The 24,575-nt window shown below is 43.1% G+C and overlaps 1 protein-coding gene across 1 annotated transcript; it reads left to right on the forward strand.

Annotated features, from left to right (window-relative positions):
* The first annotated feature begins 20 nt into the window (after window positions 1-20).
* On the forward strand, window positions 21-23,445 carry ppp1r2 (protein phosphatase 1, regulatory (inhibitor) subunit 2). The gene is made up of 6 exons (XM_078285737.1): window positions 21-363; window positions 9,769-9,876; window positions 11,001-11,084; window positions 17,713-17,813; window positions 20,157-20,354; window positions 22,189-23,445. The coding sequence occupies exons 1-6, from the start codon at window positions 233-235 to the stop codon at window positions 22,206-22,208; spliced, it is 642 nt and encodes a 213-aa protein (XP_078141863.1). The 5' UTR covers window positions 21-232; the 3' UTR covers window positions 22,209-23,445.
* Window positions 23,446-24,575: the final 1,130 nt, after the last annotated feature.

The raw sequence follows: 24,575 nt of genomic DNA on the forward strand, positions 1-24,575 counted from the left end.
GCCAGTCGGTAGCAGGCAAAAGAGGACATGCCGAGCTGTCAGAGCACGTAGGATACCAGGGTTCGCTTGAGTTTATAGAACAGCATAGAGTTATGACGGCGGGCGTCTTTGAAACCTAACCTACCTTTGCTAAGTGAGTAGCAGGAAGACGCAGGACGCACGGTTCTTGCTTTAGAAACAGGTGAGAGAGTTAAATTGCCCACTTGGAGCCACCGGTCTGACAGCGTGTGGAATGGCAGCTCCCCGGCCGATAAAAGGCATCCTGAAAAACAAGAACAGCGGGACAAATGTCAAATCGCTGCCGGACGACGTGCAAGTTGAAAATCCCGAACCAGCGCCTGGACTCTCAGAAGATGACCAACAGTAAGTTGCCGGCCAGCTAACGATTGCTAGCCAGGTAGCTAGCTAAACACTTGTTAGCCTCCACCCTGTCACGCTAATTGTAGTTGTCTCGTTAGCAGTTGGCCAACGATGTGCTGTTAACATGAGAACTTTGGTGCTGTTAGTGGCTCTGTCAAATGGTTTCCCATCTGTGAAAACTAGCTCGACGGTGGGTGGAATCAAAAGCTAAGTACAGTAGCTAACTTATCTGGTTAGCTTGCTCCCTAGCTAATGTCAAAGAGAGGCACGACAGGTAATGTTATGTTGGGAATCGTGTTAGCTTAAGTTGCTAGGATCCGTTGAACTCTGTAACCTTACCTGTAACAGTGATGTAGTGGCAAATAAATAGGTGAGTAAAACTATGACCTCCTGCCAGTGATCATCAGAAGGTAAACAAACACCCACATAAACAAAAATCAATTACATGTGCAGAAAAACATTGATTTCTCAGTTTTCCTTAAAAGACCATGTCCTCATATAGCTTATATCAGTTTGATACCATTCCCTAGTATGTGTACACAGTCATTAAGATTTCTATCAGGCTAAAGTAGTAGGTAAACAGAGTTGATGTGGGTTTACCCTCCACTACACCCCTTGTTACTAATACTCAGTGTTACATCTGACACTGACAGCTGTGCTAGCCAAGGACAAGCCAGTGCTGGCGTTGAAGCACCAGGCAGGGTCCAGAGATGCAAAATCTGTTTGGTAAACAAGCCTATAAACAAAGCTATTCTGACAATCTTACATCTACTTCTGCTCTAGTTTACCTTGTTACCTAAACTGCAGAGGGATTCGGCTTGCATCCCTCACTCACAAGACTGTATCATTCTAACTGCTATCACCTCCCCCGTCCCAAACACATCCCACACATCCCACATCCGCCTCCAATGCATTGATCTCATTGACACTGACACTTTCCCCGCGGCAGCAAGACATAACGCCCCAAATCCCCTGCTCCCATTAACTCACTTCTGTGAGCAGCTCTCCCATAGCCGCCTCAGTCGCCTCTCTGCCCTTAGGAAACTCTGTGTCCAGAGTTACTCACAAACTGAAGGATCGGCTCTTATCAAGCAATTGAACAGTTCTAAAGATCTAAAAAAAAAAGCGTAACGTGAAAAAAGCTACGCTCTCTGACAGGTAAAAAAAAAAGTACATGCGATAAAAAGGGCTGCAGGTTGGTGCAGGAGGCTGTTTAATCCGTAATGAGTTGCTAGTTCAAATTCCATCTGTGTCCGAACCTGCCGAAGTGCCCCAAGCAAAGGCACCTAACGCCCATATACACCTGCCTGTCTGCTTCAAGGACAGGTATTGAAAACTAGTTAAAATGAAACATTATTTAAAATACTTTGATAACTAAAAGGGCTGTTGCTTTCAATATGTCAGCGTGGTTGTATTGGTCTTTGTAAAAATAAACACACAAACGTATAAGAGTGCCTTGAGCCTTTGCAGAATTTGGATTTTGTCTAAGCTGTCTAGCTTACGGCCGGGGTGGGAAACTAACACACCACCCACCTGCCAAATGCTGCTAAATCTCTGGTGCTAGCTGGATTGTCAGGCCGCTCAAGCAATAGGGCTGTGGAATAAATCAATATTATTGTTTACCATTTTTCAACAGAAACATATTGTGATGAAATAATGATATTGAGTTATCGTGATACACAATACTGTTGTCTAGTGATGAAAAGCAAATACTAATTTAAATCTCTCACAAAATGAGATTTGAAACAAATTCGGCAATATTTGAAATTCGAGTTTGGTTGTACTTTACATTACCATGCAGTACAATATGATGAACATCAATTTCATTATTTAACATGTGATTTTCCATATGTTGCCATATAGTGTATATATCAATACTGATAGTAATTTTGTCCATATCGCCCAGGTTATCTACCAGCCACTTTGGGACATAACCAGCCATTATTTGGAGCTTCTCTTCTATTCTATCATTACAGTTGGATGGTAATTGTGAAATTGGCTAGTTGATTTTCTGATTTACCAGCCATTGTGGCTTGTTGACACAGAGTTAGTTTCCTCCAATGCCGATAGCTCTAGACTTTGTACAACAGCCCTTTCTGGACCGCTGTATGAAAAAATAGGCCATAGAAGGACGGCAGTTAGTGAATTCCATTCCCAGCAGTGAATGAAGCTTTTTCTGTGTTGATACAAAAATAGTCGCTCTGTGAGAGACGAGGAAGTAGAGGGAAAAGAGTTTTCCGGAAGGATTCTGTGTGCAGCCAAGCACCAAATCCTCAGGGATGAGAAGAGCGAGGGCTGACCGGGCTGAAGCATGCTACTACTGTCAGCTCAGTCTGTGTGTCAAGCAAAAACACACACTCACACACACACACACTAACCTGCATGCACACAAACACACATTGGCAGTATGTTCATTCATGTTCATTTGTTTATGTATTTTTAATGAGGTATGCTTATTCTTATTCTTTATTATGCCTCCCCCTGAAACCATATGGCCCATTGGTTACATGTTCCATGTACTTTGATGGACACTTACTGTATATTTAAACTGCCTTAAAGAAGAACAGTGGGCATACATTTATATCATGGGTTATCCCAGTGGGAAACAAACTCCGCTCTGCCCATTGAGCGATATAGGAAGAGTCTCGAGATTTAGCTGTATTGGTATACAATCCGGTGCCAATTTCATTTTGTCATCAAGTTGAGCACCAAAAGTATTTTTGTTGTATTAAAAATCTGACATCTGGACAACTGGACATCTTGGGCAAAGTTTTCTTTTGTCCTTTGTAAGGTCTTGACTTTCAGAACTAATTGTCTGAGATGCATTTCTGTGCCAGTAAATTCTCAACACTGCGTTCTATTGTTGGGGAGCAGTTCCTCGCCATGCACTTTTAACAGGGTGTAATTTACCATAATCCCTTGTCAGCGTGCTGCCTAGTTTTTGACCTACCTAAACCATAACCTCCCAAGGTCAGCCTTCGTCAAGTCCGCCGCAGATCGGGCGCAGAAACAATAAATCTCGGGGAATTTGCCCCATGGGGATTTTTATAGGGAAACTACAGGTTCACATGCTGTTTTGCTTACCATTGTTTTGCTGCTTGAAGACGGCCCAAATGTGTTTTTCTTCTTATCTGCCTCGATTGTGTGGCAGATATCACATTGCCGTCTTCCTAGCTCATTCTGTGGTACCCAGAGGATTTCCTGAACTAGCTCTACAAATATCCACCGCACAGCATTCATTTGCTCTGCCACCTGTCCGGGTTTAAACAATTCAACTTCCCTCCATAGACTTCTAGGAGGAACGTGGATTTTGTGTCACAGAAGGCATTACACCCGGTGATGACTGTTAGCCACACTGCATAGATTCACACAGGCCATCCAGCTACCAGTCTCTCTTGATGCCTGTTAGCATTGCAAAGTCAATAATTCATATCATCTCACTGTGCTCTGGTAGTGGAGACAGTCAAATATGTAAAAGTTGACATGACTAACACCAAGATAGGCTTAGTAATTGTTTGCATTTGGTAACCAGTGATCTAAATATAAGATAAAATGAAACTTTTATGATCCCCATGGGGAAATTGTGTGTGGACTATATGGGAATCCACAAATTGTTGAAAACACTAACTTGTATGATTTTCTTGCACATTTTTTGCACTTAGCTTCACCTCTCTGTAGGGCTGGGTACTGAAGGTCGGTACTTTTTTGGTGCACACCGTATTCGGTACTACCAAGTACCGAAACAGGTTGAGGTAAACAGTGCCAACTTTCGATACTTTTGCATTGTTCTGCTGCAGCCAATCTCTCGCTTTTTACAGATGTACGCATTCACGCATGACACAAACTTGTGCATGGTAGCAGAACTTCAAAATAAAAGCCCCCGTACGTTGCACTTAATTGCGCTTTTCAAACTAGTCCCTACAATAAAGTCGATTGCCTAAAAGTACAGAAAAAAGTATTGACTTGGCACTGGTATTGAAATCGAGGTACCAGTACTGAAAAATTTCTAACGATACGCAGCCCTACCTCTCTGTGTATCTATACTACTCTACAAAGGTGAACAGCAATAACTTATTTTTTGTGTTTTAAAGGTCATAGGTCACGTCTAGGTCTTAGATTTCAAAAATTCATAAAGTAAAGTTTCTCTGCCATTGTAGGGCGCTGTAGCCCTTGGCCGATTTGTTTTCTTCCTATTCTATTAGAGGCTGTCACATCTTGTTATCCCTTCAATCACCCACCATTATCCGTCAACATGGATGTACGAGCCTCACACCCAGTCATCCATAATTCATTCTGGCCAATGACTGGACGCCTGGGCGCAACGCATGCTTCCATGAAACTCTATCTGTCCTCCAGTGTCTTCCAAGCCTCATCCTGACTGTGTGATGGACAGCTTGACTGGCAGACAGTGAATCTGTCTGACTTTCCATAATGTGGAGAGAAAAATAGCACTCAGACATTTTATCCTCCTCTGTGCAGGTCAAACGAGGCTAACCGCTGGCACCGAAAATCAATTCCATTTCTGAATCGATAAGAAAATAATGGGATTGAAAACGATAAGGCCAGAATCGACACGTTTCTGAACACTTTATTCCTGCCGTCTTACTGCCCGTTTAGTTACATTTTTGTGGAAAAAACATCAGTACTGATTGAAGGTGAGGAAAGAACGCTCTGAAAGACACTTGACAAATCTAACCATACTCACTTCAGATAAATTATGGTAATCAATCATTTGTAAAAAAAAACATTTAATTTCTTCCAAAAATTATGATAAGAATTGGTGTGGAATTGATTTAAAAATAGATTTGGAATTGATGAAATCCAAACGTTAGTCAACCCAAGTTCTCTGGCTTCAACCACCAGCTGCCTATTTGAAAAGGCTCATCTCAACATATCCACGTTTATTTCAGCCTTCCATTTTACATCCTTTGTGATAAAACCCCCCTTTTGCTATTAAGGATGTACAGGCACAGTGGCTGGTAAGTCCGCCCAAATTAACCAGACATTTTCATAAATTTTACTAGCCAGCTTTTCAGACCAGGACAATGATTCGAACGATGCTTGGTCACCTGGCTGAGAAAGTAGACAAGCTCTCCAGCCATAGATGATGATGAGCATTTGGCTGATTTTCTGGTGTTTGATTTCCCTCCCTGCTGCTATTAGCTTGATATCCGGTACCAGTATTGTTTTTGGTGCATTTCTACCAGCCACTATCTCCATCGTGATACAAGGGTCTGTTGGTGTTACTGTTGGTGGGTTCAGTCCCTCCAAACACAGCTAGTGGAGAGCGCAGATCTGGACCTTTCCTCACCGCTACCTGATAGCGCAGCTCGGCTCTCGATGACGACTCACTCTATTTAATGAGTTTTTCCTGAAGCGGGATGTACCCAGCTGTTGGCCACCCACGGGAGATACTCATCGTTGCGTACAAAGAGACACAGCTCTATATTTAGTGCCTACTAGTAGCCCGCTCTCTGTTGGTGCGGTCGTTTTGTTCCCTGCTGCGGGAGGTGCGTCATCACTGCATTGTAGTTTTTGTAATGTTTTGTTCTGGCTGAATGGGTGGACTTGAGTGGATTTAAGGGTAGCAGTGGCGTGGTGGAAACAGGTCCAGGCTGGCTGCGCCTGGAACGCGTTGTGTAACCATACACACACACACACACACACACACACACATATTTACACACACACAGTTGGAGCAGGGAGATGCAAAACTGGCTTGTCAACACCTGACAGCCTAACACACACGCTCTCCCAGATGTTGTTAGCTCAAAATAGCTGTTTGGGTTCTTTTGATGAGGAAACTTCAGAAGTACCACTCAGTTGAGATATGAACTCACATCATATTGATATGCTTCCCTCTCAATCACTAAATAGCATTTCTGACTTGAGTTTTAGTGCCACATTGTTTGGGATGTGTTTTCCAATGAAGCAGATTTGTCAAAAGAGATGACCAATCTATTGTTGCCATCAAGGGAAAACAATATTACTGCAATTTTAAGGTTTTTAAAGTTTTTCTTACTTGAATAGACCTTCCTGATAGACATACTTTTCGCATTTATGCATTTAGCTTGTGCTTGGATCCAGAATGACTTACAATCAGTGAGCAGGTTCAGTATTCAGTATCTTGGTCAAGGACACTTTAACAAGATGGACAACACTGACCTATGTGACCAGCAGCTCATTATCATGCCATTTGCTGTCGGCCTGGTCTGCATGAGTCTTGCACAAAGACCTGCAAACTCAATTAGTTCCCTTTTCTGACAACATTGTTACGCTGCAAGTACTGAGTAGATTGAAGCTCTCTGCTCCTTATTTGATGCCCAAGCTCAGTGTTTTTAGGCGTGTAGGTCTGAAGTGATGCAAGTATAGGAAGTGTTAGGATTAGGAAACAAGCAAATGAGGAGAGGTTTCATATAACATGAGTCCGCTTTCCAAAGTGCAAAGAGTGCAGGATGTGGTGAAGCAAACATTTTGGTTAAGCCATATTCGTCAGTACAAACCGGCAAATTAACCCAATGTTTTTTGATAGCGGGCTGCTTTCTCCACAGTGAAATCACGATAATGAAAATCAAGGATGCACATGCAGTTTCCACCTGCCTGTTTGGTTCCCAAGGTAAATACCAGCTAATTGAATGAAGCTAAATGCCTAAGCAAACCCCAGAGCGCAGGAAGCAGTGTAGCACCCAGGGAGAGCTCATGTACGCCTCCCATTGACTCTGCTCAACATCGACAACCAACCTGCTGAGGGATTGATTTATTGAACTGCGTGTGTGTGTAACTCTGCGTGTAACTCTGTGTGCGTGTGTGTGTGTGTGTGTCACTGTTTCCTGCAGGCAGTGTGGGCCGCACAACCTACACCACCCCACCAAGAGAAATTTCTGGGGGGAACATTGGTGTGTGTGTATGTGTGAGTGTGTATGTGTGTATGATTGAGTAAGTTTCTGTGGATCTGTCCAGCATGCATAGGACGCCTCTGTATTCTCAAACTCTGGCTCTGAAATGAACATGTTGGCATCCAGAAAACCTAATTCCTGGGCTTCAAACAGGCTAGTAGAAAGTAAACAGGTGACGCTGCAGTCATTTTGTCCATGCTACAGTTTATGGATAGAAAGTGTGAGCCTGTGTGTTTGAGTCAGACCAACACTGACAGAGTTTGGGGTTTGATTCCCACCCACGCTAAAAATGTGTGCAGTCATGGTACTGTAAGATGCTTTGGATAGAAGAGTTGTTATGTCAAATTAGGGGCGACAATTCAATATTATCATTTAATGTGTTTCATTGGGATCATATTGTGATAATATGATGGTGATTTTGGGACGTTGTGACGCACAATTCTGCTGCCTAAATTGATGATAACAAGCACATTTTATAAAAAAAAATGAGGTATGAAACATTTTAAGGAATATTATTTGAAAATTTCAGTTTTGTTTGGCATCACACGTAACATTACCATTCGGTTCAATGGAATGAACATTCATTTAATTATTTAATGTGATTTAGAATATGTGATTGAAAAAAATCCTTAGGATTATTGTGATATTGATTTCAATCATATCATCCAGCCCTACGTCAAATAGTAATTGCAATTAATTCTTTGTGTTTTGTTTTAAACTGTTCGGAGTGCCTGGTGACACACAGGACAATCACAGGAAAGTATATGAAAGTAGATTTCTTACTTATTTGTGATTGACAGTTTACCTGGCACTTTCTTGTCCTGATGACCCCGAGAAGGATAGAGCAAACTAGAGCTGCAACGATTAATCGATTAATCGATTAGTTGTCAACTATTAAATTAATCGCCAACTATTTTGATAATCGATTAATCGGTAGTAAGTAGTAGAGTAATTTTTTAAGAAAAATAAGTCAAAATTCTCTGATTCCAGCTTCTTAAATGTGAATATTTTCTGGTTTCTTTACTCCTCTATGACAGTAAACTGAATATCTTTGGGTTGTGGACAAAACAAGACATTTGAGGACGTCATCTTGGGCTTTGGGAAACACTGATCGACATTTTTCACCATTTTCTGACATTTTATAGACCAAACAACTAATCGATTAATCGAGAAAATAATCGACAGATTAATCGACAATGAAAATAATCGTTAGTTGCAGCCCTAGAGCAAACGCTAAGATATAATATTCAGACGGTACAGCACAGGTCTGTTTTGGGTGAGAGGCGAGGAGGAGCTCTGCAGTCTCGCAGCATCAGGCGGTGGATTTACCGTCTCTCTCTCTCTCCCCTCCCACCCCTCTGTCTCTCTCCCATGATACAGGGCCTTTCGCTCCATAAACAAGGCCCGGGCTGCTTTATGGCAGCAGTAGAGGCGAGGGTGAGCAGAGACAGTTTAACAGCTGCGCTTGGCAAGCTCTCTCTGCCTCTGTCTCCCAAGCCAGGCAGCCATGAGAAAAGAGGCCAACTCCCAGAGAAGCTCCTAGAAGCCAATGGATTTGTAGCTTTAGGTTTAGGCTTAGTTTATTAGCACATACAAAACGATGAGAAACAACAAGAAAATGCAAAGCAAGTGGGTGAGACACTCGCCTCAAAAGAAAAGAGGAAAAAAAATAAAGATGAAATGGAGAAACATATGAATGAGGCAGCAGAATCCAAATGGCATCAAAATTCAGTAAGGAGGAGAATAGTACAAAATAACAAAATGCATAAATAAGGAAGGGAAATAAAAGCCCCTTGGATTTGCACTGGGATCAAATCACTTTTCCCTGTCAGTTGAATGTAAAGCCTCCACTTCTTCTCTCTTGAACATGTCAGGTGTTCTCTTCATCCGCTAAAGCAAAATTCATCTTTCAGTGCTGATTTTTTTTTTTGTTCATTTCCCCTGTGGATTTGAAAGGGCAGCCAGGATTAGTGTAATTTTGAACAGAAAGCTGTGCCGGAGCAGGCAGAGGTGATAACCTTATTCCCCAGATGAGGACAGCACCATGCGGGGGAGCAGGAACAGGTGTGTCCCAGGGAGGCGGAGCGAAAAATCAGAACAATTCTCGAAAAAGCAATCGTCCCAAATGAGAGATGTGGTTTGACTCTTGACCTTTTTTCGGCTCACAGTTGATCGGCGGCAGCACTCGCGTCCCTGATGGATTACCTCGACACAGAAGCGAACGCCACGTCGCTTCCCCGACAGTCCTCAAAAGCCGAATCCCCTTTTCTGGTGCCGACCGCATTGTGGTTTTTTTTTATTTGTGTGCGTGTGCGTTCCCAAAATATGCAGTTAGAGTGAAAACTGGGGCATGTTCGGTCCTAGATTAAATCCGGTCGCTCTTCCCTCTGGGGAAATGTCTGGGATGGAGCGGGTGGGTGGGTCGTTGGTTTGCAGAGGTCCAAATGGGGCACCTTTCCACTTAGCCCTCATTTCTCTCTTTCTTTGTCTTTTCTCCTCCATCCTTTCCCAGGAAGAAGTCTCAGAAATGGGACGAGATGAACATCCTGGCCACGTACCACCCGGCCGACAAAGACTACGGCCTGATGAAGATAGATGAGCCCAGCACGCCTTACAACAGGTGAGAGGCTTTAGCTTAGACATAATGCTCTTTTGGTGGCTGTTCCTATTTATCCTAGGGTGGGGTGCTTAAAAAAGCCTGCACACTGATGAAATAAATTGATAAAAAATGACATAGAAATGAGCAAACAATCTGTGCAGGTGAGATAAAAAGCGAAAAGAAACTAAATGACAGCAGAAACGACATGGGGGGAAAATACAACAGCAAGATCAATAAAATGACGAGAAATAAAAATAAAATGGGGAGGATGTGTTTGTGTGTGTGTGTGTGTGAGAGGTATGAGTATAGTGTGTGTTTGCGTGGCGAAGGCGATAAGGAGGAACTCAAGACTCCAACTGGCGAGTCTTGCCAAGAGCTATCGTCCAGATTTCACCTTTTAAAGCCTGAATGCACTGGAGGCAGTTAAGGCTGCGCATCATTTGATGCTTCAAGCTTTTTACTCTTCATTAATGAAAGTGATGCATTGGTTCGCTGCTGTTTTCAACATTTTTGTTCCATTCAAAAATGAAATATCCACCATTTCAAAAACAGTGAGCCATACTCTAAGAGAATGATAACTGACATGAAAGTAGAACTCATTTAGGAAAACATTGTAAGTTAGAGGCTATTTTAAGACAATATTTAACAGTTAATAGATAAATTTCAGGTACTTCCCCAAGAATGTATACATAGCACTTGAGAATTTAACCTTAAAATGATCATATAGTTGATTTAGTGCTCTGGCCAGTGCAAGTTGAAGAGTGTATGTGTGTGTGTGTGTGTGTGTGTGTGTGTGTGTGTGTGTGTGTGTGTGTGTGTGTGTGTGTGTGTGTGTTAGAAGGGTGTCTCAACGGGTATGTAATCCAATATGTCAGGGTGCTGCAGAGAAGGTCACCCTTGTCACAAGCCTTCCTCCCTTCCTCTCTCCTTCACGCTCCTCTTCCCCCTCTTCCTCTCCTTCCCCCCTCTCTCCCTCTGTTCTCCCCATCCTCCATCCCCTCTGTCTCATCTGTCTGTTTGGTGATCTGTCTCTCGCTCTACCTTCCCCTCTACTCTCCCTCTCTTCTCTCCGATCTCCCTCTCTCTCACACCGCTCTCATCCTCCTCCTCCTCTTCTCTTTATTCAATTCGATTCTCTCTCTCAGGATGGTGGGGGACGAAGAGGATGAAGGGGCGCTGAGCGACTCGGACGGCCACGCTGCGCTCCCAGCCGACGACCTGGCGTCAAAGTAAGAACCACAACAGCAGGGAGGGAGGGAGGGAGGGAGGGAGGGATGGGAGGAGGAAGCCGAGAGGTGGGGAGGGAGGTCAAGAGGGTAGAGAGTGGAAAGGACGGACGTAGGGAGGGAGGAACAGACGAAGGGAGGGAGGAAGGAACAGAGGAAGGGAGGGCTAGAGGGAAACGGGGAGAGGAGAAGAGGAAAGGTTGACCAATGTCACCACTCATACACCTTTGTTAGTTGAGCACTTAGCATCAATAAATCATTGCCACATTATTTTTGAGACCTTAGTATAATTATTGTAAACAAACAAGACCATTGCTGAGAAGATTGGCAGCCTCTACTGGCCTCTACGCTGCATTTTACATTGTGTGCCAAATTAGTCTAGGTTAAATGTCATAGCATTTGTAAAGGTTGCTTTACATTACACTGCAGTACAGTCACAGTCATGAAAATTTGGTATGAGGTTATGGAAAAGTTTTAGAATTAAATTGTAAATTATATGTGGGAATCCTGCAAGTAGCAGCCTCCTCTTTGCAGCAGGAAACAATGGGGTTGATGGGACATGTGGTCTTAATTTTGAGAAACACTGGCACTAACAATACCACTGGTGGGAGATAGAGGAGATCATGGTCGTCATCTCAACCATGATCTCATGTGTTTACGGTAATTGTACCAAGGTATCACAGTTAATTAGACAATGACATACTGATGTATGAAAAATGCTGCATGTACAGTAGCACCTCTAACAGAAATTGCACTCCTATCTGACTCACTGATCTATTTGACTTTGTTTTTGTGTTTTTGAGTCAAGAGGCAAATGTTTGCATGTTGGTTGTGACTGTATTGGGTCAACGTTTTGGTTGGCAGACCTTTCTCAAGACATACTTTCTCAAGACATACAATTTCATTACCATTAGACTAACTGGCATTGCTATACAAATATCCTCGCATAACCTTGAAGGATCCTGTATTGATGGACCTCCCATAGTGCCGTACGCAGGGAATGAAATAAATTTTGTGTGAATTGGCCACACTTAATACTGAACAGTATATATATTTTTGAGGTTTCCTCCAGAATCCTCCCTCAGCACTTCTTTCTCTCTTACTCTCTTGGGGTTGAATTATATCTTACATTTTTTTATATTTTAGACAGAAAGCTGACACTGTTATCCTGAGCAGCTTACAGTGTGTGCAGCAGTAGAACTGGCTGTAATTCCTAGATCACATTAGAGAAGGTAGCCTGCAGGTGTGAATGCAAATCACTACTTTTTTGCGAAGGACAGGGTTCCTATGCAGGTTTGGAAAAATACTGAAAAGTATACGATATACATGACAGCTCATTTAATGTAGTTTAACATCCCCCTGCCATTTCAAATGTTTTGTTTTTTATTGTTGTGCAGAATAATCTTGCAAGCTATAGAGTAGTATGGCCTTGTTTACGGTCATATTGCCTAGTCACTAGCAGCATTCATCACATTCAGCACCAACGAAAACCTTCTAATCCAGTCAAGGATTTTCGGTCTGGAGAAAGTGGAAATTGAACATGGAAAATGCGTGTAGGAATCCCAGAAGGGAGAAATATTTGGCTTTGTGCTCTCAGGTGCAGTCCAGATAAGCTACACCCCAAACACAAACCTGTGTCCTTGTCCTCCAACAAGTGTGTGTGTGTTTTAACATTAACTGATAAGTGTATATTTACCTACGGCCTCTAAGAGTACTCTGTTGCCTTAGCTGCCATACCTCTCCCAAGACAATGATACACAGGGCAACTTTTTGGGCAACTCTGAAGCACTGCAGTGCCCAAGGAGCTGCAACAGCATTGCTGCCATAATCACACAGGAACATTGTGTTGCCAGGAAACATTTGAATTGGTTCCTGATACTGACATTCACCTTATTGCCTGTTGCTGGAACCTTTGCCCATCTGTGTTATCCAAATATGACCTAGTGTGTCATATTATGATATTGACAGAACGATTGGCGGCAGGGAGGCACAGCGAGCAGGAAGACTGACCTTAGGAGTGTCTTGAAATTACAGTGGGTGGAGAGTTTCTGTTCCAGGCCAGAAAGTGAGTTATGAAAGTCAGGAATCTCAGTACCAGGTGAAGTGTTGAGTCATTGTTATTGATCAACAACCCTATCACCCCCTCCGCAGATATATTATGGTAATTTTGTGCTTTGGGACAGTAAAAATCGTACTTATTGTCCCTTTAATAATGCCAGGTTTATTGAAGATGAGTGTGTGTTTCTTTTAAATAAAATTAGAGACTATTGCGATTTACAAATTGCAGTAGTAGCCGATACTGCAACTTTGATATTTTCTAGATTATTTGTGCAGCCCTAGTGTTTATATTGCATACAGTGCTAGTAGCAGCAGGAGGAAGATGGAGAGATAGCCAAGCGCTACTGTCGCATACTAGCTAGCATCCAGCCGTGATCTACCAGTTAGCGGAGGCTGCGGTGTGGCGTGGAGCAGCTGCTCTGCTGCAGCCTCTGGCCTGAGCTGTCCAGGCAGAAAGCCGTAGCTCATAGTTTATGGCCAGGCAGCGTGGAGACACGGCAGGCAGCTCACTCACTCCCGGTCTGCTCTGCTGCCTTCGACAGTGATTCGGTCCAGGTTTCCTAAATTCATCTCAACACCAAGTTCATCCTTTGTGAAAGAGAGTGGAGCAGAGAGGAACTTGGCGTACGATGCTTTTGGGAAACCCAGGTCAGTTTTCCCTGCATCACTGATGTAACTACTTTGTGTGTGTGTGTGTGTGTGTGTGTGTGTGGGTGGATGTGTGTCAGCATGCCCTAATATGGCTGGCTGAACTGAGGTTCCATGATGTTCAACATAGCAATGAATGGGCTTCAGCAAATAATACAAACACATAGACCAGTAGCAATGTATCTCTCACATAGGCTGTGCATACATAAAAACACACACACACACACACACCAATCTGCCCAGCACATAGTGTTTGCATACACACACGTGATCCACACCAATATTGCTGCCTCTGCTGTCCCTGTGGAGGTTAGCCCAGCAGAGTATATTGGTTAAACATCACGTAATGGCGTTGATGAAATTGCTCGCTGCAATTTACACTCCGGCCGCAACCGCTCGATAAACGAGCGGTTGCGGCTGATGCTTCCCATCAGCCTTAGCGTTCCAGGGAAAAGAGGTCATGTAGTGTGAGGTGATTACTGGGTGGGACCAGCTCTACGACACACTGTGTGTTAATACTGCTATAAGTGTTAACTATATGAAGAGCTGCGAAGTGTGATGTATAGTAAAATGACTTCCATCTGTGCTAATTTCTTCTGGGTGGATGTTTATGAAACACTGGAGATGGGCTTCAGAAAAAGTGGATTCTATGTGGCAAACTTTATCTGTAAAGCCTGGGAAAAACAGCACTGTACTTTGTGTGATAATGAGTGTGTTTAGGGATATGTTTGGTAATACATGTTTGGTAAATACATCTTATAAGCCCATGTGGGTAGGGTGTGTCAGCTAGAGAACATGACAATGAAATACAATCAAAGCCACTAGAAAGGAGTGCAAAGTGTCAGTGAATGACCCTAGAAACACATGGGCTATGCCAAGATGTTATGTTTTCATTTGTTTAGTAGTTAAATGTTAGTGTGAGCTATTGGCGATGTATCTTGCATTTCTGGGCCGGGTAGTGTGTTTTTCTTATTCTCGCAGATAACTTGCCAAATAATGACGTGATGTCACATCGAGATATTTCCGGCGCAGCTACAATGGAGTTTGATAGCAGAAATCTTTTCATCTAAAACATCAAGCGTAAACGTCAGGTTGTGGTGTCAGTCCCTCAGAATCAAAGAGCGAGGGCTTCTTTCTAGAGCCGCCAATTTGCACCGACGTTCAATCAAACCGGGAGAAATCCATTGTAGAAGAGGCAGAGATACCAATTTCTCCACTGACAGTAGCCTCAAAAGACCAGAATGCAATGCAGCCACAAGACAAAAGACAAGGCGTTTTGAGTAAGGGACGACTCTCACGCTCCGACTATGGCTGTCGCTCTCTTCACCTACAGCTTGGTTCACCAAGTTCAGGCCTGTTCTCTGGGGGTTGTCAGAAGGCATCCTGGGAAACGTAGTAAATCACCAAGTGAAGTAGTAGTAGCTGAGGCAGCTTGAGGGAAAGTGGGAACACCAAAAATGTAAATTACAACACTTCATCATCACAAAATGACTCCTGGAATGCATATCACAGATTGATGATGTACAAGAATGTAAGAGTATGTAACAGTAGTGTTTTTTCCTTTTAAGAAGCACAAGAGAGAGAAGCTTTTCATACATATTTGCTCACATAAAAGCTATTATAACACACCTGTGTCTTTACAAAGAGGTGCTGTCCATTTCCCTTTTGTATTTTAAAAATGACTGTAGTGGGGAAGATAGAGCAGTGGAGACGGAGCAGGGAAGGTTCAGGCGAGCAGAAGCAGACGTGGTTTTAAGAGGCGGGTGAATGACCTCCTGACCGGCTCTGGGTGACGACTCAAGTCTCTTCAAGCCACCTAGCCCAAAGTACCTTTCAGCTTAAAAGTCTTTGCGTCGTATTAACAAGTAAATATGTCACTGAGAGCTGCAGTCCCTGTGGATGGTAATGGGACGCTGGGAAGTGTATTTGCTCTGGGCCACCATGCTTACATAAGTGCATTGAAGTGGGGATGGACTAGTTTGAGTGTGTGTGTGTGTGTGTGTGTGTGTGTGCCAGAGAGAGGATGGTGATCTGCTCCAGGCCTGCAAGTCAATTAGCTGCCTTTGTGTACTTCCACACAGAGTGCCTTCCATTGTTTTACACTAAACCCTCGAGATACTACAACAGCTGCTCTCTTCTTCTTCTTCTTCTCTCCCTTTCTTTTCTCTGCTCCTTTTTTATTTGCACATAATATAAAATCAAAAAAAGAGCTATAGTTATTGTGCAGGAGAAGTCAGAAGCAATAACAGGCTATTAATAATAATTGATGCAAGTTGGACAAATTTCAGCATTGTAACAGCAGTATAACAAAAATGATGTGTACAAGAGCAAACAGAAGATGTAAGTAAATAATAAAATAAGGAAAAAACAAAATAAATGGAAAAAACAAATTTGAATATCATGGTTAATGAGATGAGTTAGTATTGGTTTAATTGGGATTGAAACAAGAATTGTGTGTATACATCAGAGACAGAGAGAGAGCACTGCCAATAACAGTGCAACTTAAACATATTACACATTAATCATATAGGGATGGGACAGTAGGCCAATTTTTGTTACCATGATTACCGCTATAACCAGCGACTTGAGAGGTTGAATAACATGCAATATTTCAACAAATGCAATATTTTACATAAATATTTTACATATTTTCTACAGTCTTACATTATAGCGTGTTAAAGACAAATGTCTTGTGATTGATATGATAAATTCGTTTTTAATTAATTTAAGCATATTACAATACTGTTTTGAAGGTTTTCATCTTATCAATTATTATGAGGATAATATTGTATATCTAGATAAGATAACGGTACTATGAAATGTTCATATCGGCACAGGCCTGCTCTCATATCTCTCTTCCCTCTCACCGATCACTTATCCACCTCACCCCTTTCTTTCTCCTTTCCTTCATCTGCCCTCCTCTCTAATACACTGTATCTCTTACCTCCTCTCTCTCTCTCTCTCTCTTCCCCCTCTCTGTCTCGTCACTCTTCACCCACCTTGGATATCTGATGCCATTACCGGCACATTTTCAGAACTGAAGGGGGAGTAAGCAGAGGGAGAAAGCCGAAGCGTGCCATTAGTTGGATGGGAATAGCATGGGGAGCGGATGAGTCCAGGCTGGCTGTCGGGGCCTCAGTACAGTAAATGGGAGCTTGGCCCAGGGCGAATCCACCAATCCACTACCATCTATTCAGCTGTAGACGGATGGCTACATCTGCTTCCTACACACACACACACACACTCACTCTCTCTCTCTCTCTCACTCTCTCATCCATCATCTCTTATTTATTCATTCATTTTGTCTCTCTCTCTCTCTGCCGTTACAGCCCTCTTTGTGAGCGAGAGAGATGGGAGATAGTAGTGTAGCTCCCTCCCTTCTTTCTTCCTCATGCTTGAGTACTCACACACACCTTTCTCACTTCGCTTCACTCTCGCTCTTCACTCTGCCTACTCCATCCTCCCCCTCGCTCAATATCTCTTCATCTGTGTGGTCTTCCCATCTATTTTTCTCTTTATGGAAACACTTTTTTCATAGTTTTTTTTTTTAGGACACTGCTGATTAGATTTTGACACAACTCGGGGTAGTGATGCTTCTCACCACTTTCCAAAATTACACTGATTGGCCAAAGTGGGACGCTGCATCATTTGTTCAATCGTTCATGTGTCATGCACAATATCTTGGATGCCACTGATTGGATTTTGATCAGACGAAATTGGGTAAAATTATGCATCTCACCATGGCATCCCAGTATTTTCACTGATTGGCCAAAGGGGGGCGCTACAGTTACAGGTCTGCAAAAAAAAGCAAAGTGGAAACAGAATCAGAGGCACTGTTTTTTTTGGGGGGAATTCCTTCTCACATCACCTTGTTTCTCTCTCTCTCTGTCTGTCTCTGTCTCCCTCTCTCTCTCTCTCGTCTCAGGCTGCAGGCAGCAGAAGGCTCAGAGCCTCGCTTCATGAGGGAGGAGGAAGAGGAGGAGAGCAGTGAGGAGGAGGAAGAGGAGCTTAGCCCCGAAGAACAAGGTAAACACACACACACACACACACAAACTTGGAATTGTTTGATTCGTCCACCGCCTGAAAAAGGACACTAGGATATTTAACAGGGAGGTTGCAGAAGACCAGTAAGTCATTGCATGGCAGCAACGTGTGTCACACACACCAAAACACAGACTGAATGTTCCGTCAGTGGGGTCTTGACCTTTTCCTGACCTCCCCCGAGACACACACACCGAATGTTCTCTCAGTGTGCTGTTGTCCCTTCTCTGACCCTACCCCACTACTTGCACTCCAACAGAGACACCCCCCTTCTCTCTCTCACTCAAACTGATTCCATACACACACACACACACACACACACACACACACACACACACACACAGTTGCCAGTGGAGCTGCATAGCACACAGAGCCCGTTCCAACTGAACAGGATTCATTTTGGCTGCAGATCCTCCACGTTTCCTCCCTGTTCCATATTTATATCCGAACTGTGCAGGGAGAAGCGAGAGAACAGTCCGGAAAAGATCGGTAAACGTTGAAAGGACTTATGGATACGATTAGCAAGTTATTGGATCTTTTTGAAAATTCTGAGTATAGTCAGTTTCATTTCAAGAATAACACCAACACCATGTTTGTAGACATTACAAATGATTATGATAAATGCTCATAACCTCTCTTGAGTTGCTGGTTCACATAAGATCTGCATACAGAGGATGGCTTGTTTTTAACTTTGTTTTAATTTCTTGGAGTACCAGATAGGCGGAGTTTGATTCATAGGACAAAACAATGTGTGAGTGTCAGAAAGTCTATTTAGTTTATGTTTTCAGTGATTGACAACGTATGTGACACTCTAAATTGCCAGGATGCAGTGAACCCCACACATTTCAAGAAACACTAACAAATAATCATTAATGCCGTTTGAAAAGGCCTGGCTCAAACCTGGACTGGTTGTAGACTTTGCCTCTCCACCTCTGTCTCCCTCTCTGTGATTCCGTGTGCACAAATGAAGACATTAAAATCCTAAATACCAAAATGTTGATCAGATGAGGAACACTGCACATGCTTCAAATGTTCACTGGAGGTGCTCATTGGAAATATTTATGTTTCTTTGCACCCTGAAGAAGGCCAGGTTTTCTAACATTTTAACATGAAATAGCCGGAATAATAAAGGCTTTTTAACTTTATACAGAGGAGAGTGCATTGGATTCTTTCTTCTTCTTTTTTCCTCCTAAATACCAAATTTATCAGTGACAAACCACTCACACACACATACACACACACTCACACACACAGCCCAGCGTGTCCTCTGCCAGCGTCACATACTCTCTCTGAAACCATTCACCAGCGTCCCAGACACCCATTTCCATATCTGGAATCTGTGTCACATCCTCCTTCTACCTCATTTCAGCGCAATTACCATCCATCTCAAGGTTGCGGCGATACTCGCGAGTTATTGTTTACTAAAATAAGCCTCGTCAGCCGCCTCGCTCGCTCCCATTTGGAGCGTGACTGCTTTTGAAGTAGCTTCCTCGCTGAGACCGTTTTCATATTTTAAGCTCAGTTCTGCGTAACTCCCTCCTCGGGTCTTGTCCTTGATTTTTAAGGTCGGAGTCCGTGGGAGCGGCTCAGTCAGAAACTAGACGGGAGTCGGTCGTTGAGCCGGTGTTTGAGGACGAGGCTGTTAAGCGTCTCTTCCCTCCTTTCAGCTAGATATCCGACTCTGGCTTTTGATCGCCACGTCCTTCCTCTTCTGTTGATTGCTCAGTCCCTCCGTTCTACTGGCCGACAGTAGAAGACAGCGGTTTTTACTGGGCAGCTCCCCGGTGAAATACATGTGAAAAAGAGCATGCGTGTTCAGCAACCCTTCCATGGATACAGCTTTAAAAAAAAGTTGAGCCAGTGTTTGAGGAGAGAGCTGTTAAGGCTCTTCCCTCCTTTCAACTAGACTTCTGGCTCCAGCTTTGATCGCCACTTCCCAGCTTCCCTCCAGTTATTGCTCTGTCTGAGTCGCACGCCTCAGTAAATTGCTGCTTATTTTTGGTACTTGTTTTTTCCTGTCTCGTTGCTGATTTTGATCTATTTTGGTTACTTTTTAACTTGACTTTCGTTTGTTTCGTAGGAAGGGATAGGTATATTTCTTCTGGACATTAGGGATAAAATGCTAGCTGATTTTTATTTTATATATTATAGATTTTTATATATATAATATCTTGTCTGCACTATACAGTATGCGATGCCCTGTTATGTTTTGTCATGTGTCTAGTGTATCAATCCTGTATTGTGTGACTGTACTTAACCAGGCCAAATTCCTTGTGCACCCGTTACATTTGACGAATTAACGCAATTCAAATGTCTCCCTCTCCCCAGCCAAAAAGAAGCAGTTCCAGATGATGAGGAAGATGCACTACAACGAGGGCCTGAACATCAAGCTGGCCCGCCAACTCATCGCCAGCGAGCTGGAGGACGACGAGGAAGACGAGGACGAGGAGATGAGGGACGACACCGAGGAGGCGAGGGAGGACACAGAGGAGACGGAGGACATCAACGTCGACCCGCCACAGGACGGTAAGGCAGACAGAGAGAGAGAGAGAAAGAAAGAGATGAGGTTCATTTTCACGTCTGGAAAATATGGAGAAGTATGTCAAATGTTTCGGACAGGGGTTTTTAAATGTATGGGAAAAGGCCAAATGAAATCCTAAGAAATCAAAGAGGATCAGAGGGCTCGAAGGCTCGTTTGAGCTGAATTGCCAGTGTGAAATCACTGTGTTTAACTTGTTGCTATCACAGCAGAGTGCCTGGGACCCTCTTTGGTTTTTAATACATTACTGAAGATCATTCTGGACAGCACCTGTTGATTGCTTTCTGCTATGGACATTTCTGGCACAAAGTTGCCAGTTTCTTATTTATGGACTTTGGGTGAAATCATGAGAAAGTTTGTAAAAAGTCTGGACATTCAGCACCACAGTGTGAATCGCTTTCCACCGTGACAGTGTACTGTGTACTCTTAACAAGTATCAGTGATATTATCAGGCTTTAATCTAAGGTGTAAAACTACTAGGCCTTAACAAAAAGTGGTAAGCTGTTAAGCTAATAGGGGTAAACCTATTAGCAATTAGTCTTTAGTCAAAGGGTAGTCACAGTCAAAATCTACAAAAATTAAAATTGATTTGTGGAAAAGTATGGAATATTGGCCCTCATTTACGAAACGAACGTACAACAGAAAACTGGGCGTACAGTCATTTCCACGCAAAGCTCGGCATTTATCAATTTGGACGTGAGCGGAGGCTACGATCGAATCTCACGTCAACTCTCAACTCGTGTACGCAAGTTTTCGAGTCAGCGTGGACTTGCGGTGCAGCATAGTAAATCTGGCTGAGTCGGAGAATTGTTATTAGACCATATATTCTGACTGGCATCTAAGCATATGCAGCCACATCACTTAAAAATATGAAGCCTATGGCAAAATATTCTATTTTGTAAAGGCCTACATCAACTATGTGTCATATAGCCTATCCCTAACATAAATAGGTATTTTCAAATGGTTTGCTATTATATTACTATTATATATATATATATATATAGGCTATACATATCACGGATGTATAAATGAAATATTCAAACCTCAGCTGGAGTTCGATTGTCGACGGCAACGCTTGATGCCACTTTTCAGGCTGCCAAATAGAACTAATTGGTTCAATTGGACTTGCGACGTTAGAGTTTCTATTTCGAGGTCGGAGTTCCTCTTCTTGGACGTATTACGCATCTCCATGTCGTAAACTCTAGGGGCGAGGCCTCTAAACGGAGAATATCTAGGGGCGTGATATTTAAATGACGATTGTTTTCAGCCGCCGCATTTATCAACGCCCGATCATTCTTACGCTGTGATTGGCGAGATACGAACGTTTCGTGAATCACACGTGAACCCTGTCGTAAGATGATTTCTGCGCTCGGATCTGCGCCGGTTTCTACGTTAGATCGATAAATGAGGGCCATTGTGTGTATGAAAAATGTGTACGAACAGAAAAGTTATTGTGGCTGTTTGTTGAGAAGGAAACACTGAGATGTAGATCTTGATGTTGAGTGCAAATCATTCCAGGGCAAGGACAAATGTCTAATATAGTGACCTGATTGTAGATTAGATACTAGATATTAGTTTCATTTGTGGAAGTAATATAGCGTTATGATGGTCTCATAACCTGATTTTTTTTGTTGTTTTTTTTTGCTGCGAGCTTATTCAGGTTCCACCAGCCTCTCTTTAATATCAGATACAAACAATTGTAAATGAATGAGAGAAATAATATGTTTACACTGTTCTCTCGCTCTGTCTCTCTACATGACTTTATATCTGTCTCTCTGTCTCTCTGTCTGTCTCTCTGTCTGTCTCTCTGTCTGTCTCTAGCTGACTCTCTGGACTCGTAGAGGAGGCGTCTCTCCTCCTCCAGCCTGCGTCTCGGCTCGTCTACGATCCAGACAGACACTGCTACTGCGCTCTGTGTTTCAGTGTTGGGCCATACAGCAGACACCGCTTCACCACCCATATAACGACCCCTCCGCAGCCAATAACCCCGGTCACCTGTCTGTCTCTACTACTCCTTAAAACAGTGCAATACAACCCTCAAAAACAATGGTTCTTAAGCCTCCTTTAACCCTCAGAAACAGAACAACACAAAGGTAAAGACTGTCGGACCGTTCTGGTTGCCTCTCCTGTTGCCAAGACCTCCCTCCTCCCTCCTGTTTTGGACTGTCGTCGCTCCGAGGAATTTGTGATTCTGACCCTGAAAAGGAGGATCGAGACCCTTTTTTTAAGACTGTCGGATAACCAGGACTCCCCTCTCGCCGGCCCGCAGTCCGCCTGCGGGCCGCAGAGCCTCAGTTCCTCAGCCCCTGGAGGAAGCCGGGGGAAACCCTGCGGCCTCACCAAGGCATCCCTGAACATGAGAAAATGACGACGGTGCTTGTAGTGGGTGAAGTTCAGATGGCTTTTATTTAAGTTTTCTTTTTTTGCTTTGTGGCCCGCCGCTCTGCGTTGTGTTTTCCCACCTTTGTGATAGAAATTGGAAACCTTGATGATGAAGCAGGTGGTTTGTTTTTATGTTTTTATTCCCTTGTTTGTTCCCATTTACATCCTGACAATGAGGTTGCATGGCTTACCTGGTATTGCCATTAGAATATGATTTATTCTTTCACTTCACTTTAGTGTGATCATATCTTATTAGCTATAGATCAAATTATTACAATGCAACATAGCCTACACAATCTAAATTTGATTCTGAAGAATTTTAAAAAACAATTTTGATATCTGACAACCAACAATATTTACTGTTAACTGATAAATATATGCTGTTGTATTTCACCATGATGCTTGCTATTTACAGTATGGCTTTTTGGCTAAGGTAAAGTGAAGTAACAATCCAGAAATCTTAATTGGATTATTGGCGCTGACCCGCCGCTCTCTCTCTCTTTGTGTGGACGAGAACGTGAAGCCAAACCCCATTTTGAATTCTGGCAGTTTAATGTTGCCTTGCTTATCGGCAAACACACATACCTCACAGAACATGACTGAAGACCTTTTCCAGACTGTTAGGGTCCACTGGTAAATTCGGCATACAAGTTTCCCATTAAGAAGCACTTCTTTCAGTAAAATCTCAACATTTAATATTGACGGCTCCTGCCCCCCACAGTGTATTTTGAAGAGAAGATTGCAGGAAAAACAAGCAAATCAGTTTGAACTGTTCAGACTAGATCGGTCTAGACTGAGTCAGATCTATGGCTCCTGTTGTTCGCCTGGCTACAACAGCAAGGTAATTATATTGGCACTGAAGACATGTTAGCTCACTAAGATAAGAAAAGGGCCAGTAATCAAGTCCTGGACCTGAGGGATGCATGTGCTACTGATAAACAGGACATCGTCCTGTAGAAAATGGCTCCCGTCTTTAAACACGCCGCAGCTCCAAACACCGGACTCTGGTGTAGATCTGACAGAGAAGAGACCAGCTGGTGTTTAAATTCTCACCCAGATTAAACCTTTAGTCTTTATTTAATCTCGTCAGATCTACTCGAGTGTCTCGGGCGACGGAGCTTGGGAATGACCTGAGGAAGAGCCGTTATCGATGCTACTGACTCCAGCCCCCCACCCTGTGTGTTGTTAGGGGATTTTTAGTCAAAGGGCTGCATGGAAAAGCAGGATACTGGCGGGGTGGAGTTAACCACTAAGGCTTATGAAGGTGTTGCAAGCATTTATGTAATATACTGGGTTCCTACAAAGGATAAGGAAGTCTGAAAAAGTGTTGGAATGTGAATTTGATCTTGACCAGGTCTTGAAAAAGATGTTGAATTGGACAGAAAGTAAGGAGGCAAAAGAAACCCACATGACTACACACTTAATGTAGTTGTTGACTCTCAGTTTCTTCTGTTGTGACATTGTTGTCTTCAGCTATAGATTGTATTGGCTCAGTTGACAGACATATCAGCCAGCTACTATCAACATACATCACTCTGAACACCAAAAATTTAACAACGTCAAATCCAAGAAATGAATGCCTGGAAAGAAGTATGACATTTTGAAAGTGAGAGCATGTAGGAACCCTGAATATGTCCGTTTGGTGGTTGCTGATCTCTTAAGTGTTTTTTCTGACCCTTTAATTTCTGACGTGTGATTGGCCGTGCTGAACCCTGTGTTATGGAAATGCAAATGGATCCGTTATCAAAAACCTACGGCACGGCTTCTGCAATCTTTTACTTTGCAAAATTGCTTTGCTGGTTAGCAGAGGTGGGGACTCGGGTCAC

This window comes from Centroberyx gerrardi, chromosome 9, assembly GCF_048128805.1.
Source record: "Centroberyx gerrardi isolate f3 chromosome 9, fCenGer3.hap1.cur.20231027, whole genome shotgun sequence".
Taxonomy (NCBI): Eukaryota; Metazoa; Chordata; class Actinopteri; order Beryciformes; family Berycidae; genus Centroberyx; species Centroberyx gerrardi.